The sequence below is a fragment of the Daldinia vernicosa genome (genome assembly GCF_022497035.1).
Source record: "Daldinia vernicosa strain CBS 139.73 unplaced genomic scaffold F5Y00scaffold_2, whole genome shotgun sequence".
Taxonomy (NCBI): domain Eukaryota; kingdom Fungi; phylum Ascomycota; class Sordariomycetes; order Xylariales; family Hypoxylaceae; genus Daldinia; species Daldinia vernicosa.
Window position 1 is genome coordinate 448,323 of NW_025953918.1, and position 16,663 is coordinate 464,985.

Sequence of the window (16,663 nt, forward strand, 5' to 3'; positions counted from 1 at the left end):
TACTCATCGGAGCGGGAGAGGCTGTTACGGAGTCAAATTGCTTCCGTTCGGAAGGTTTTATAAACGATGATGGGCCGTATCGGAAGGTTTTCTATATCAGATCACCGCGCTCCAGGCAGGTTAGTCGGCCGTATTAAGGGCAGCCAGCCAATAAGAAAATGTGAAGCCTAGCTATTCCATGCCTTGATAATCTCTAAGTCGGAATGTTTCCATAGATTAGAGGTTAACCGTATCGATGTCATCCTGGGACATACGATAATCCTCCCGCTCGCAAATTTCAGATTATATCTTACCTTCCGAGCATACTTGTTACCTCGGATATACTCAAACCCTCTCATATTGCTCAAGTCTTTGCTATAGAGAACCGTCCGTTCTATAAAATTCTACGCGCCTAAGACTCTACCGCATCGTGATACGACATTTGCATATTACATTAGAGGTAAACATACTGGGTTAGGAGGTAGTTTATGCGCAAGCATAGAGCGATACTCGTTCTACGAGTTTGCCACATCCGTTACTCAGTATGAATAATCGGTGCTCGGCGAGAATAACTTGAACTATGCTCGTGGAAGTCAAAACGAACTACCGATGAGAGACCCCTTTCTCAGGATTTATAAAAGCTTACCGTTCTGCGACATCCTTCGAGCATGATCGCATGAAGCTCGGGGTAAGATAAACGGGAGGGCCAAGTATAATTATATTTCGAGGCTTGAGCTCATTTCATGCAGATGCCAAGTGAAAGTGTGCGTGTTTCGAGTGCTCGAATATAATGTAGGTGTATACCAGCTGGTGTATACGCTAGATTCGGGGTCACGATGTTCCATACAGATGATCTTCTCTCCACTTAGCCGGTGATATTTGCCGACGGCATTGCCGTAGGTTTTAGGTTCGCCTTCTGAGGCTCTGCCGATCATCGATGTGGTGTCCTCTCGCTATGTATGCACTCATACTTGGCAAACTCCGTGAACGTTTCGTCGCTTGTCTTAACGACCGGTTGTTGCTAATTCATTAATTGTGTCATTGAGCTGAGATTGTGATTGAAGAAGTTGAAGAATTTAAACTCGGGATTTGAATTGCAGAGATAAGAGGTACATACCTTAGGTACCTAACGAATACCGAAATAACCAAAGTTTTCGATTACCGCATAACTAGGTACCTATACCTAACTAAGCAATCTTGTAAGTATGAATAATTCTATTATAGAGGGCCTCAGAGGTGATATTATTTCTATTATTGCATACGCGAGCTAACAAAACACCCCCTATTATCAGACGCCATGACCAATCCCGGAATGCTCTACGTTACTATGCAGCCCAAGCCAGGGCTGCCGATACACCAGTTTCATGAATGGTACAACAATGAGCATGGCCCTACGAGGCTCAGACTACCCCAGATCTTCTCAAATGGCCTCCGTTATCGGGCGGCAGACGGAAAGGAGCCTGAGTTTCTAGCCGTCTACGACGTCGTGTCTATGCCGCTCTTGGAGACGGATACTTACACGTCTCTACGCGCGAATAGATCGCCTAGAGAAGCTGAAACTATTGGCCAGGTCGATGTGAAGAGGTGCTTCTGGGATCTTGTCTCTGCAACCGAGTCTCCGCTCTTCGTCCCAATCGAGCAGTTAACAGATGACGAGGCCGAGGGCATACTCCTACTCTCATTGGAGTTCAAGCTTAGCGACACGGCAGATGCCGAGAAAGGAATCAGTATGTGGCTCAAGGAGCACGTATCTTCGATATCAAAGTCAGCCGGCTGGCTACGATCGCGGGTCCTTAGGACGTCTAGCTTAGAGACTGGCTCGCCAATCTCCTTTATTGCGCTCCATGAGTTCTCCAAGGCAGAGTTCGCAACAGCAACTCATCTGCTTACATCATCCCCTCTCGAGTGGAATGATATTCAAGAAAGGCATGCAACAGTGAATTCGCAACGACTGTATGAGCTCTTCTACGTCTTCGGGCCGGCGTCGCGTGACTTATACAATTTGTCGCATCTCGAGCCCTCTACGCCCGATTTTGTATCCCCATACAATAAGACTGTCACTTCAGCTGCCACTTCAACAATCCTCTCGTACGTGACGGCTCCCGATGGGCTCGAGATTCCTTACGAGCTCGAAGGCAACCCGGATCCCAAGGCGCCGGTTGTTGCCTTCTGCAACTCGCTGCTTACCTCGCATCATATGTGGGACCCCTTCGTCAAGATCCTGAAGGCGCAGAGACCGCAGTATCGCATTCTACGCTATGACTTCCGCGGGCGACACGAGATACCTTCCCCCCCTGTTCCCGCAACCTTAGACACGCTAGCAGACGATCTCAGCAGCGTCTTAACTGCGCTGCGGATCCCCAAGCTGGACACCTTGATCGGCGTATCCATGGGCGGGGCCACGACGTTGCGGTTCGCGCTCAAGTATCCAGATAAGCTAGGGCGCTTCGTCGCGTGCGATTTCAACGCAGCGTCTAGCCCCGCGAACACGGACGCGTGGAAGCAGCGCATCGCTATCGCCGAGACGCCTCTTGAAGACGGTACCCCTGGTATCCAAAAACTGTCAAAGCAGACCGTCGAGCGCTGGTTCCACCCTGCTACGATGGAGAAGCAAGAAACCGTGCGTTGGGTAGAGAATATAGTTTCCAAGAACAATCTCGAGGGCTTTAGGTACGGGTGCCAGGCGCTCTGGGACTACGATATGAAATCCCAGATGAGAGAGTGCCAGGTCCCGGCGCTACTAGTCGTTGGCGAGGGCGACGGAAAGGGGGCGCTGGTCAAGGCCATGGACGGCTTCAAGAGCCTTCTCGGAAAGAATGGTGCCGAGCTAGCCGTCGTACCAGAGGCAGGCCATCTTCCCATGTGTGAGAATCCAGAAGCTTTTTGGAAAGCCGTGGAGGGGTTCTTGTGAGGATCTAGACTGCTCTATAGCTATTTCGGTAATGGGGTCGTGACAAAACGCCAAGCTGGGTTACCAACTTGAAATCATAGCTCTACGTCTATCCAGCGGGATGTCAGCTGTTGCGGTAGCTATGAATAGCTCCTAATCTAAGTAGATCTCTTTGACCTATGGCATCGAAAGATATACCTTATCGTGGGATGAGCCGACCGTAGGTATCTACAGAAAAGGGTTGTTAGTAGCTAAGAGCGATACATATACCACGTAACCATACGACATAGAAGTTACTTGACCAGAGTGTTCATATAATTCCACGAATGGCATGTTCTATCATACTCGCTTACTTAGCAGTTATAGCTATGAAAACATAGCAAGATCTGATATCTGCGCATCATCCTATCTTGTCATGTATTCATTGTTCTTTTTCCTATCCAAGCTACGGTAATATGGGCCGAGTATTATAAGAAACGACTTAGATGTCGTAGTTTACTCAGTACGCCCCATCACAGAACGATCTCTACCATCTCCCCTGAAGTTTGCTGTGACGTCGTTTGAACTCTTAGAGCTTAAGACTCTCCAGGTAAGCCTAGGAGAATTATCATCCAGGATATTTGTTAGAATTAGAGAGAATGTGGATATCTTTAAGTTCGAGCTCTATTTCTCGTTATCCTACCGATGCTTAGTATAGCAAGGTAGTATAGACTCAGCTAGCACGTGAAAAAAGGTAGGAAAGGTGTTCCGAAAATATATCAAGATCCCCGGGGACCTGACCCCCACCTTGGCGAGGATTGCTCACGCCGCCGGCACGACGGAAGGAGGCCAGTTGGGGGCGTTGCCGCATACGGATAGCTTCGCGATGACGCAAGCAAGGCGGAATCGCCAGTCGGAAAACGATCGAATATTAAAGGATCTATGCAACTCGTCCCGGCAGCCGTCAGGGTTGCGTTGTGTATGTATGTACGAGCCCGTGTGTAAATTGATTCCTGGTGAGCTGATCGAAACCCCCACGCCATTCATCCCGAATAACGCCATCTCATGTATGTATCCTCTCACCTTTTCTTCTTATCCATACTTCACTTGCGGCTTCTTGTACCTACGATATCCAGGCTCCCGGTCTGGTAGTATACCTAGACTGCAGGATTGCAGCCGCGTAAGAGTGGCACACACACCCTGTCATTGATACATATGCAGCATCTAGAAGTAGTTCGCTCGGGCTGCAGTGCGTCAGACTTCCCGTGGGATGGGTGGAACTAATTACGATCATGCGGAGTTGATAGTAGTGTTGCTTCGAGTTTGAACGGATATATTACAAGTTGGACTGGCCTGGTGGACTTAAGTATAGCTTATCTCCTTGTAAGTCGTATGGTTCGCGTCTTGGATCGGCAAAACCTCCTGCTGGACATGATTCCGCTTGAAATTTATATACCTACGTTTAGATGCGCCATGCTCATAATAGCATTACAAATATGTAAACCAATAAATGTGGTATCGGCTTTTCGTCGTCTCATAGTTACTTAAAACATACGTGCCGTTGGCGAGAGGGATTCGGGGTACATGTGTACTGTAATCACCTTAATAGACTGTTTGTAAGCCAGCGATATTCTTACCAAGCCATAGTCGAATAGCTTAGAGATTCTATTAGAGATTCTAAGGGGAGCTGGAAGCAATGGCTGCGTGAACCTTTTTTACCGATTCCATGTTCCATGAGAACTTCTAGAACGTCGCCTCGCCTTGTGTCTTAGCTGTATGCTACTACGGACAAGATCTCTCGGCGTTACTATAACTGCAGGTGACTCTACATTACGTACGCATTCGGGTTATAAAACACTAAAAAGATCTAGTTATATACGGAGTAGTGTGAACTTCGTAACGTTACCCACGACCCAGCAGGTCGGAAGCCCTGGTAGAGTTGCCCTGCTTCCCGCCGCTTAACCTACCCGTAGCGTCCCCTACGATATGATTACTAGATTTGGTTACTTGTGTATAAAAACCTGGATCCAAAGCTGCTTTAGCGTTGGGCTACGCGGCTGGACTAAACAGAAAGAAAAGGAGCCCATGTCAAGCCTCCCGCCCCGGGGAAATAACGGTCTTTCTTTATTTGTCTGTGGTCTTTTGCAAGGTCGTACAAGGACCATGTGTAAACGCGTCCCGTCTCTTGCAGGGGATGTTTCGGGGTAAAATATCTGTTGGGCTGGGTGGCGAACGGCGCGTGGCCCGCGTCCCGGTAGAACTCTCTTGCGAGCTCGCGATAAATATTTACCTTAGGTACATAGAGGTAAGATAGGTAATGTACCTAGGGTGAGAGGCAAATAGAAGAGGAGGAGGAAGAATTCTGTCCCGTCTTGGTAAGTCGCGATTCTCTTTCCTTAACGGATCGCTTCGGGACACGGCTCAGTAAAAGCTCATCTTGGATGGACTGGATGGGATCATGCAAAGTAGATGAACCGGATGAGATTCGACGGGAAATCTCCTTGTTCGAAATTACCGACCAATAGCATGTCGACGATAGGGATGGGACGGCTGCTGTGGACGGAATAGACTTAACGAGTTATAGTGTGTAGTGACTTCGGAGACTCGGAGTGGTCTGGAAGAAAAGAGACAAAAAAATGTGGCCCCAGGTATTTTTTTTTAAACTATTTTCTCTTTTGGTCCGGTTTGATGTTAGCTACGGGAACGTACGACTTGTTTCTAGGACTCTAGGGACCCTAGGGATAATCAATCTGGGCATTGTTGGTCGTTAATCGATTCATCCAAGTGTGTCAGCTCTGATCGACCAAGCATTAGCTTCAAGTGAGGCGGACCGTCAAAGAATAAAGGGCCCTTTAATGGTCCAATAGTCTTGGTCTTGGGGGGGCTAGATCCACGTTGGAACCATACTGGCCTAAGCTGGACCGCGGAGCTGCGTGCCGGCTCGTCAATCTAAAAGAGTGCGCCGTACTCATGCCTGTTCGGGCCGGGCTGCCGCATGGGAGAAGACCCCTGACGATGGGGGGACTGGGGGAGCGAGGGGCAGCCAAGTCCGACATGGGGTAGGGAGAAAGTGTTTCTTCAACCTGGTTAAAGGCTTTACCTTTTGACATACCTACGGGTCCTACCTAAGGTATTTAGTCCCTGCTTGACCCCGCGGTAACCCAGCAGTCCCAGGTGGGCAAAAGAAGAGAAAACGGAATCTGAATGGCCGAGTCACAGCACACTGAAGGGATAGAGGGATCACCAGACACGGGGGCACGCACCAGGTAAAAGAGAAAAAGAAGGGAAAAGGCTAAGCATGTCCAACGTAGATGTGGTACAGCGCACAGCCGCTGCACTCCCCTCAAAATTCGAGACCGTAATGGCTGCCGCTGCCACTACCGCTACCGCCACGGCCGCTGGAGTTGGGGTGGGAGTTGGAACTGGGACAGCCACCACAACTCCAAGTAGCGCTGCTGCTGTCACAATGGCGTCGACTAAACCCACTACAACATCTTCCTCCTCTACGTCGATAGCGACAGCGATCTCGACGACAACTTCAATAACTTCAACAACGACAGCACCACCACCAAAAACTTTAGGAACAACTACAATATCATCTCCAACGCAAATAGGGGTAATTGGAATCAAAAGGACAAGAAACGGAGACCATAAAGAAGGCAGGAATTCAAAAAGTAGGCAGAGGCCTTTTACCAAGAGCATGGAGCCTCCAGTATTATCATTTTACGGCACGCAGCCAGTACCTCTACCCTCGCGATTTGGCAGTCTTAAAAAGCGTCTCGTCGCAGGCCACGAGTCCGCGCTAGAAGCATCGTGGGGACGGCTTCTGGCCGCGCTGCGCCAAGAGATCAAGTATATCGAAGAGCACGGCTCCGGTTTGATCCCGTCAATTGACTTCACCGACATGGAAGACGCCGCCAAAGTCGCGCCGTTCGGAGAGCAGCTAAAGCGACACGGCATCGGCGTCATAAGAGGCGTCGTCCCCTCTGCAGACGCGAGCTCTTGGGTCGAGGAGACCAAAAAGTATCTCGAGACGAAACACGAGTATAAGCCGCCGCCGGCACAGGATCCTACCTGTTTCGACTTCTTCTGGACTCCCGCGCAGGTACGCTCGCGCGCGCACCCTAACGTTTTGCAGGCGCAGCGGTTCGCCATGTCGCTATGGAACGCGAATAACGACGACCGACTCGCGACGAGGTTCCCCATCACGTATGCGGACCGAATCCGGATAGAGTCGGTGTCGAACGGCCACCTCACCGTAAATGGGGCTCTCGCCGCAACGCATGAGGACACCTTGATCGCCGCTGCGGCTGCGACATCGTCTGCGCAGATCGCGCAGATTGACAACGGTAGTCTGGAGCGTTGGGAGCAGGACGGCTACGGACGTGGTGGTCTTTACGATGCAGTCTTCAAGGGCGACTGGGAATCCTACGATGCGTGGGACCCGGCGGGACGCATCAACGCAACATCTGACTTATACAATGGCGCAGGCGCGTGTTCTATGCTGCGCTTATTCCAGGGCATTCTCGCGTTGACGGTAGTCGAGCCAGGGATGATTCGACTGCTGCCTTCGCCAAAGCTATCAACAGCTTATTTTCTTCTCCGACCCTTCTTTTCACCAAAGAAGGGACCGCCTCAACAGGGCGCCAGCGAAGAGGAGTGGAATGCATACCTGGATGCGTCGAACTGGGCCCTTGATAAAGACCAGTCGACAATAATACACGGTGCAGTCCCGGGTCATGCGCAGCGTGTGACAGCACCGTGGCACCCCCATCTGCAACTCGACAAGAGTCTCGTAACGCCGCCTACACTACAGGCTGGCGACTACATAATCTGGCATCCGGACCAGGCGTACCAATTCTCCAATACCAACTACCGCACCAGCAGCCGGCCGCAGACATCCTCTAGCGAACCTGGAGCCGGCGATACGACCTCCATGCTGGTTTACACACCCGCAGCACCCCTAACCCAAACCAACGCCCTATTCCTCGCACGCCAGCGCAAAGCTTTCCTTCGCGGCCACCCAGGTCCAGACTTCGACTCCACCGGCACAGGTCTCGGCAGCGAGGCGCCGCACACCGGCCGTCTCGGCGAGAAAGACATCCGAGAAGTAGGCGGCCAGGAGGGGCTGCAAGCGATGGGTCTTGCGCCGTGGAACCTAGCCAGCAGCAGTAGCAACAACAGCACCAAAAGCAGTAACAACAACAATAATAGCAGCAGCAACCACAAGCAACACGCAGCACCGAAGGAGAAGAGAAACGCAGACGTAGACAACATGGACGTCGACGCGCCCAGCAGGAGCAGCAGCCGCGACAGCAGAAGCAGCAGCACAAGCAGCAGCACGCACGCCGAAGCCGAAGTAGTGCGCCTAGCCAACATCATCCTGTTCCCCGACCGCTACGACTTCTACATGCCGACGCGGGTCAGCAGTCCCTCTCCAGCAGGCCGGGACCGAGGCGAGAAGGAGAGGGAGCGCGAGCGCGAGCGAGACAGGGGTAATAGGGAGCGGGAAAACTCGGACCGGGATAAGGATAGAGACAAGGGGAAAGAAAGATAAAAGAGAAATAAATTACCTAGGTACATAAACGAGAGCAGGTGCACAAGAAAGAAAGAAAATACACTAAACATGGACGGGGGCGGTAAGGCATGACTTGATAAATGGGAAATGGGTAGGAAAGGGGTCGGGGTTGCATAGGCCTGGATGGCTTGCTAGCCACGCATGCGAGTTGCTGCTTATTACTACCATATTCAAAGCTGTATATACGTTACTTCTCTCTGTCTCTCTTCCTCCCTCTCTCTTCCGCAGAGATACGCATCACGAGGTAGAGGTAGCTGACATAGATAGGATAGGATAGGACGGAGAGACTGACAAGCCATTTGAGTCAGTTCAAGTTGGGTCAGGCTTAATTGAACTATGACACATTAGGTCCCTTGATTCTATCATGAACGTCCAGTCTCCCCTTTTTGCTATCGTGATGATGTCTCTTAAATAGACATAGGAGCTACCTAAAATTATTTCCACCTTGCTTCAATTCTACTTCCTTAAACGCATATAGTATCCTACACTTAAACCATGTCTATCAAGTAGATCAAGTAGCCAAAATACACCAAATAGAACGAATAGTCATTTAAAACGTACCGGTACTACTCTAATTCGTAGTTAGTTTCATTATCATTATCATGCATATCCCATTGACATGCGCAATGCCATACCCGATCATCCAGACTATCTCTGACTCCCAACCAACCTTCCAAAACGTATGGACGAAACCAATAACCAACCTTATGCCTAAACCCTTACCTCCCATAACGTACCGTGTTGATCCTGCCTCAAAAGACCATACGTACAATAACTCAATCCTTCCTCATAAGTACTTGAACATCAGAGAGCCACTCCTGCTCGCGGAGCTCTTTTAGTTCCTGCCGCAACAATCGCTGCCCCCGTGGCAAATTCCTGTCGCTGGAGAGCAAGTTCGAGCTCGGTCAACGCACACTGTGCACTAATTATCTTGAACGTCTGAAAGTCATCCTTGTTTCTGCCAAAGCTCTTCGACTTGGCGATACCGACGTGGAGGCAGGCGATGCTCAGTTCAAGCGGCGTGCTATCGTGGTGCCGGCTATCAGCATGGTAGTCTGTCGAATCTGTATCACTGTCGCTATAATCATCGTCATCATCGCTATCCCGCGGGTCCACCTTTTTCTTGCGGATCATGCTTTCGACCCATCGTGCGATTGCATCATAATCGTCTTTGAGGCGGACCGATCTATCTCGCTGCCGGCGAGTCTGAGCGCCTGTCTTATTAAAGATATACCCCGTAAAGACCTCGAGCTCCGAAAGGCCTTTGGTAAAATTATCAGAATATTCCATAGTTGCAGTCCAAACCGCATCGTCGTATCTATGAATTAAGATTAGTTCTTTAAGATCATAAGTAGTAGGTAATTCACCGCAAGGGGTCCTTACGCATCACGGATACGACGGGCTTCATCCAAGGCTGCCTCCCAGTCGACAAATCCTAACTCGTCGCACCTATGGTTGATGTATTGAAGCAGCTGTTCCCATACTGAAGGGCCGTGACGGCTAACAAATTGATGGATGTCGTATTTCCAGATTCGTTTCTCGTCGATAGCTCTGTATAGTGTGCCAAGAATCTTGTCGGATTTGTAATATACATGCCCAGGGCCGCTGTCGTCGTCTTCATCTTCGGGTACTGGGGCTTTCATTGTTTCGAACACGATTTCTGTCTTGTCGACGATGTTCGCGGGAGGGGCAGGTGCCAAGCTGTACAGAGCTGAATTAATGACTCAAACATCATGGCAAAAAGTTATGATTTCATTTCCGGAAGAGGAAGTAAAAACAGTAATATTTTCAAAAACACTTACAATTCTGGGCGGTATTTTGTTGTTGTCAAACCTCTAAGCTTGTTGATATCGATGGGAATACCTGATTTGCTGTAATCCACGCCTGTGGAATGCATCTCAGCAAGAAGTTTACACTCATCATCGACCGAGCCCGCAGGCTTCCTATCGGCGAGAATCAAGTGCTTCGTAGCGATTACACCCAACCTATGATAATGATATTAGCCAAGATACATTGCGGAAGGGCTAGGTCATATTATGTTCGAGATGGAGTTATGGACTCAATTCAACTTACTGGTCCGTGGCCATGAATTCGACGAAAAAATTTGCCATGTCTTCCCATCTCACCTCCCGGCCAATGTCCAGGGGATTAACCCGGGGGTAGTCTGCTGGGGCAAACTCCCGCTGCGATGAGTCGACAGCAAGTTCATCCCAGATGATATTATAGATATCACCATCAAGATCTCCACCGCTTAGTTGACTGGGAAGATCTCTCTCTCCTTTCTGGCTGAATACAACACAATTGGAGAGCGACCGGAGGGGATGGCCATCTGGAGGTACGACCACTTTCCGTACTTGAATATCGCCCGGATGAAGAGCAGGGGACCTTGTTACCAATACCAATCGGTTATGTAGGTCTATATCAATACCACGTTTTCTATAAAGCTTTTCTTGCTCAAACGTGACATAGATTTCGTCCTCCTTCAAAAACCCAAACTCATCCATAACGCCGAAGAGTGTGACTCCTTTCTCGACTGGAATGCGGGCTTTATGCTTGAGAAGACGTACCTCTCTTAAGATAACGGTCTCAACGACAGAACAGAGGAAATTGTCCTTCTTGTAGTCTATCCCCAGCTTATGGAGACGGCGGATGAATTTTGAGAAGTTGATTTGCTCTGCAACCTTTTGTCTCTTGAGAAATGTGACGGTATTGTGGATCTGGGCGGTTATCATGCGCAGTCTCTCAAGCTCGCGATTTTGAACTTGAAGGAACCATTCGCTTGCGACACCCATGTCCTCAAGGATCTTGATCATTTGACGATTAAGAACAAGGGGGATAGGCCGATTCCCCATATCACATATCTCCAGGTATCTTATATCTTCACTGTCGAATTTAATCATACTCGGTCTAATGCACATGACCATTCCATCAAGTCTTTCGTCCAAGGAAAGCATTCCTTTAGCACCTGCCCATCTAATCTGGAAACACGTAGTCGTGTTTCTATGTTGTGGTAAGGAGGCATGAATAGCCTCCATCAACGATCTGGACAGTGTCCCAACCCCATCGCTGAACACTCTCTCTTTATCGCTAGACGTCACATCCGCAAGAGGGTCGATGCGGGCTCCAATGCTTTGAAGATCGATAGAGAATGGAGTCTCGGAAAAAGCCTGGCCGATTCGGGCGGCGCACTTGGAGGGCGAGAAGATCTTATTAAATTTCCCGAGAAGTGAAATCACACGGAAATAGTCCTGTGAGTAACCATCATGATCAGTGAAGGGGGCCATGAACCATACACTGTGTGCTCGAAGAGAGGAGTGAGAAAACCCTAAGAACCTGTACTCGCGACCAGCGATATGAACCCCTTGTAAGAGGATCTTCTTGAACCGTTCCCAGACCGAGTCAAGCGACACCTTGGAATTAAAGAATAGGTCCTGGCCATCCTCTTCGCAAAATTGAACACGAGCAAAGTAGCTAATATGGTCAGGAAACTTCCGCAGTATTCGGTTTTTCGCTTCTGGTTCAGGTCCAAGAAGGGTGATCCGAGTAGGGGTAACCTGCACTTTGTATACCATCACAAGACTCTGACTTGCCCTCTCCGATATTAGCTCTTTTACGGTGCCACGACGGATCTCCTTTTCATTGGCCTCCAGGTATGACCAAATCTCGTCTGGATCAAATGCGCTTGCTTCCACATTTGGGCTAGGGAATGGAATTTGGGCGAAAAGTTTCTTGACCGCGCCTGCGGAGAAGGGGCAAGGAGGCTGTGTTGGTGCATTCAGCCTGGGTGCATTCTTGGTACCATTAATACCGTTGTTACTTATGCCCGGTCGGTAATTCGCGTTGATTCTCTGGCGAAGGCGCTTGAGTAGTATCTCGACCGTCTGCGGCAAAAGATAGCCGTTTTGGACAAGAGCTTGAAACTGAAAAAGGATATCAAAAGGAATGGTGGAAGTAGCCTGGCATTCATTGAGTAGAGCTTTAAATGCCTCATTCCCCTCAGCCATAGAGGTTCGGCCGTACAAGACGTCCGGGAATTCATAGTATGAAATCTTGAGCTTTTCCTTTTGCTTGAGTCGCTGAAGCTTAGAGTTGAACTCAATAGGTGATACATGAATACTGTACACAAGGCTCTGGCCTAGGATTGCTGCGTGATTTGCGCTGGTGTGTGGTAGGTGGCTTAACCGAAGCCTAGATACTTTGATTGCTCCTGCGGTAGGTCCAGAAATCGCCAATTGACTCATGTACATTGCGATATCTTGTGGTGAGACATGCGCTTCGAATAATCGAGGCGCTTCCCATAGCGTTAAGGTCATCGTAGGTATTTGACGAACGCTAGCAACGACTATCTCATCGATAGTACGATATGGGATTTCAACTCGGATGGACTCGTATGAGATTATAAGTGAATCCCTGGCAAATTTGGCTACCCCTTTGACATGCCATGTGATGTCGGGGCTGTAAGCGAGCCTGCTACCCATATATTCGTAATGGCCGCACGAGAACTGACGAAGGTCGAAGGTAACTTTTTTATCATTCGGAGACAACGTCTCTTCTTCCTCTTGCCGTTTAAGGTCCTCGGCTGTCTTGATCATGGCCCTCAGTAGAAATGGGTCTGGGGTTTTATTACTGATTTGACACTTAGCCCAGTCGCCGAGGATTTTCAAGTTTCCTTGATCACGTCGCGGTCCAATTCTACGGACGCCGCCGTAAAGTTGTAGAAAGATATCGCCATGTTCTTTGTAGAGGAAGGTAATAGTCCCGAAACGCTTCCCGCGGGTCTTCCTACAGGTCCAATCCGTAATGCCCAGCCCAACAGTAATGATAGGGGTTAGCTGAGTCTTGAGGCCCTGGTCGTTGAGGCCATGAGGAAGGCCTTGCACGAAGACCTCCATGCTAAGTTTGTGTAAAGTATACTCGAAAATGTGCGGATGGAGAAACCTACCTAGGTAAACTCCAAGTGGGTGTAGAAAGATAGGTAGGTAGGGTTAATAAAGCGTAGCCTCGCCAGGAAACAAGATGGGGGAAGTGTAATAACTACTACGAATAGAGCTCAAAAGGTGGTATGGCGGGATTGATCGGCTGGTAGCGGGCAGCTGCAGAATCCAATGGTAGCTCTTCACGACGTAGGAACGAGGGGGTAGCTTCCACGGATTTATGTAGGTGTAGGTACTTTGGGTAACACAAAGTGCGGGCAGCTTTGAAATAATCTGAGGCACATGTTATAACGAAAAAGGATGGTACGATAACTCAATGCATATGTGAGGCCGATCAGAGGGGTTTTTTTCTTTTTTTTCTTTTTTTTTTGGAGTTAAATTTTGAGGCCCAAAACGTTGGTTGAGGCCAAAACCGTGCTTACCTAACAAATGCGTTTGTTCAGTTGATTTGGCTTTTAATTAATAGGTAAGTTAGGTAATCAGAAAGACTTTGGAATTATCCTTATCAAGCACATCTACCATGCCTTCCACAATCTTCTTGGCGGAAGTACTCCTAGACATATTATCGTCTTGCTTTGCTGTACCACGATTGCTACCTATGTAGTATCAGTCAAGTTATAAGTAGGGCTATCCGTGCAAGGTGATAAAGCAAGGGCAGGAATGGAAAGATTTTTCAGAGATGCTTGATCATTTGAAAGCCATTGCATGTTATGTTATATAGGTAGATACCACAAACATTAAGATCCGACATAGAAAAAAAGTTGCATTCTTTCGATATTAAAAATAAACGGATTTGAGGGTAGGGGACCAAATGTGGGACAAAACCGCCCATTGAATAAAAGAATCTGAGGTCTTCAATGTAAGTAAGGGGACGTGAACCAATCATTGTTCCCGAATAGGAAATCTTCAAAATCAACCCCGCCAATCATCAATCATCTACTCCTTCAACTCAAACACTATGTCTTACACTATGTCTTCTCGATTCTAATCCAACACTCTCTGATTAGGGGTTAAGCGACTATGGATTCGCCAAGGAACAAACCAAAACGCAAGAAACAACCACCTCAGAATCCAATTGAGGCGGCAATTAGGACTTGGTTTCATACCAGCGCTTTAGCTCAGCACCAGCAATGGGATCTTGACGAACTCATTGCCCATGCCCCGAAAAGATGGACGGTGTACGAGCCGATGGTGCTACTTCCAGCAGGCTCTTTTCATCCAGCCACGTGGAAACAGTTACTTTCAGACTTATCTGATGAGCAAGTCGACCTCTTGTGGGCCCAGATCCTAGTAGAGATCTCTAAGAAGAGCGGAGGAACACACCTCACGCATCTAGCCGTAAATGAAGGGATTCCTGCAGCCCTCCGCCACAGTCCAGGGGAGAATGCAGTGGGGGATAACTCTGCGCCGGAGAACATATTGCGTAGCCCGACCGGCCTCCATATCTTGCATGGTGACTTTGGCCCCGCCCCTGATGATATAACGCCGGATTTCGAGCACGCATTCTGGGTCTCGACGAGGCAAAACGGTGTATTCCAGACGTGGGCACCCCGGTGGACTATGTTCAGTCGAGGGAATATCAAGGAAAAAGCGCGGCTACTCGGCTTTCATGACGGCAGGCCCATGGAAGATAGAAAACCGCTACAGGATACCTGGGCGGTCGACCTATACGCAGGCATCGGGTACTTCACCTTCTCGTATGCGAAGCTAGGCATGCGGGTACTATGCTGGGAGCTGAATCCGTGGAGCGTGGAGGGTTTGCGTCGTGGTGCCAGGGGAAATGGCTGGTCGGTGCGGGTTGTGAAAGACGAACATGACCTTGCATTGCCGATGGATGAGCTTGTAAGTGGAGGCGAGCAGATCATAGTATTTCTCGAAGATAATAGGCATGCTGCGCGGAGAATCAAAGAGCTAAGCGAACTGGATATATCCCATGTCAACTGTGGCCTACTGCCTACCAGTCATGCGTCATGGAAGGACGCTTGGAATATTGCAGGGCGCAGTAAAAGACGGGAAGTGTGGCTTCATCTGCATGAGAATGTAGGAGTGGCAGATATTGAGAAACGAAAGGGAGATATTGAACAGTATTTCTTGGGTATAGCACCCGACGACAACGACAATGCCAATAGAACCGCACGCATAGAGCATACGGAGCTTGTCAAGACATTCGCGCCGGGTGTTTGGCACTGCGTGTTTGATTTACACATTACAAGGTCTAGTAGCATAACATAAGCATATTATACATGAACTCATTCCAACACGCGCCAGGTCATAGATCGTAAACGCAGTCCGCCAAAATGCAATTGCCAACACTCCCCTTCCCGCTAATTAGGTATTTAGTTTAGAATCCAGTGGGTATCAATCAAAATTTTTAGTTGCTTCTTCTAAACTTGCTCGGAATATTATCTTCTACGATGGCCATCTTGTTCAGCTTCTCGAGCTTTTCCTCTTCGTCTTCTAGCATCTCGTGCTTCTTGAAGTGTTCGATGTCTTCAGGGTGTGTTAGGTCCTCGAGTTTGGTATTCTCGTCGTGATACTTCTCCCAATGGTGTATCTCGTACTCGTACTCATCGTCGCCGTGGTGTCCAGGTCCCGTTCCCATGTCTGGAAGCGTCTTCCCGGAGTTGATGAAAGCGACAAACTCGTCGCGCGTCACGAGCCCATCTCCATTGGCATCCAATAGGTGTAGTAGCTCGCGCTGAATCTCGTCGCGACGTGATTGCGGTACGCCCTTGTTCGATTCGTCCATCAATCCGTACGTGCGCAATATCTCCTCGGCTTCCCACTGGCCGTCGGCATCGTAGTCGTGCAGGACGAAGAAGGACGAGGCGTCGAAATCGCTGATATGGTGCTCCTCTGCAGTCATTGTTAGATTTGAGGAGATAGATGCACGAATAAGGAGCACGACATACCGGCCATGTGCTTCGTTATCCAGTTGGCGTTCTCGCCGATCATTGGCTTTTGCGATCCGCCGTGATCACCATGGCCGAGGACTTGACTAGCGAGGCCAGCTACAGCCAATATCGTAGCGCGCATTCTGATAGGATCTGTTGAGATTTATTAAATATTACCCTGATGACTGAAGGGATTAAAAGGCGGCGATTTGAGGATAAGGGAGTACGAAGAGTTAGAAGAAAAAGAGTTACGCGGAGTAGAACCGGGCAACCGGGGAAGTTGCATCCGTGGATCTGGCTCCAAGATAAGCTAAGGTGGATAGATAAGGGAAGTGAGATCATCGATCCCCAGTTATGATCCTGAAGTTTATCTGCAGTTTTCCTGCAGGGGCCGAACACGCTAAGATTA

General features: G+C 49.1%; 5 protein-coding genes across 5 annotated transcripts; 3 read left to right on the forward strand and 2 right to left on the reverse strand.

Moving 5' to 3' along the window:
• The first annotated feature begins 761 nt into the window (after nt 1-761).
• Nucleotides 762-3,312, forward strand: F5Y00DRAFT_59756 (alpha/beta-hydrolase). Its single transcript, XM_048013862.1, has 2 exons — nt 762-1,178; nt 1,272-3,312. The coding sequence occupies exon 2, from the start codon at nt 1,277-1,279 to the stop codon at nt 2,888-2,890; it is 1,614 nt and encodes a 537-aa protein (XP_047869709.1). The 5' UTR covers nt 762-1,178; nt 1,272-1,276; the 3' UTR covers nt 2,891-3,312.
• Nucleotides 3,313-6,052: 2,740 nt separating this feature from the next.
• F5Y00DRAFT_59786 (uncharacterized protein) lies at nt 6,053-8,840 on the forward strand. Its single transcript, XM_048013863.1, has one exon. It carries the CDS (start codon nt 6,147-6,149, stop codon nt 8,403-8,405), a length of 2,259 nt encoding a protein of 752 aa, XP_047869710.1. The 5' UTR covers nt 6,053-6,146; the 3' UTR covers nt 8,406-8,840.
• Nucleotide 8,841: 1 nt separating this feature from the next.
• Nucleotides 8,842-13,481, reverse strand: F5Y00DRAFT_59791 (RdRP-domain-containing protein). The gene is made up of 4 exons (XM_048013864.1): nt 10,500-13,481; nt 10,229-10,411; nt 9,810-10,127; nt 8,842-9,744 (listed from the first exon to the last, which is right to left on the reverse strand). Exons 1-4 carry the CDS (start codon nt 13,316-13,318, stop codon nt 9,231-9,233), a joined length of 3,834 nt encoding a protein of 1,277 aa, XP_047869711.1. The 5' UTR covers nt 13,319-13,481; the 3' UTR covers nt 8,842-9,230.
• Nucleotides 13,482-14,164: 683 nt separating this feature from the next.
• On the forward strand, nt 14,165-15,661 carry F5Y00DRAFT_59808 (S-adenosyl-L-methionine-dependent methyltransferase). The gene has a single exon (XM_048013866.1). The coding sequence runs from the start codon at nt 14,381-14,383 to the stop codon at nt 15,590-15,592; it is 1,212 nt and encodes a 403-aa protein (XP_047869712.1). The 5' UTR covers nt 14,165-14,380; the 3' UTR covers nt 15,593-15,661.
• F5Y00DRAFT_59807 (uncharacterized protein) lies at nt 15,662-16,559 on the reverse strand. The gene is made up of 2 exons (XM_048013865.1): nt 16,273-16,559; nt 15,662-16,216 (listed from the first exon to the last, which is right to left on the reverse strand). The coding sequence occupies exons 1-2, from the start codon at nt 16,394-16,396 to the stop codon at nt 15,732-15,734; spliced, it is 609 nt and encodes a 202-aa protein (XP_047869713.1). The 5' UTR covers nt 16,397-16,559; the 3' UTR covers nt 15,662-15,731.
• Nucleotides 16,560-16,663: the final 104 nt, after the last annotated feature.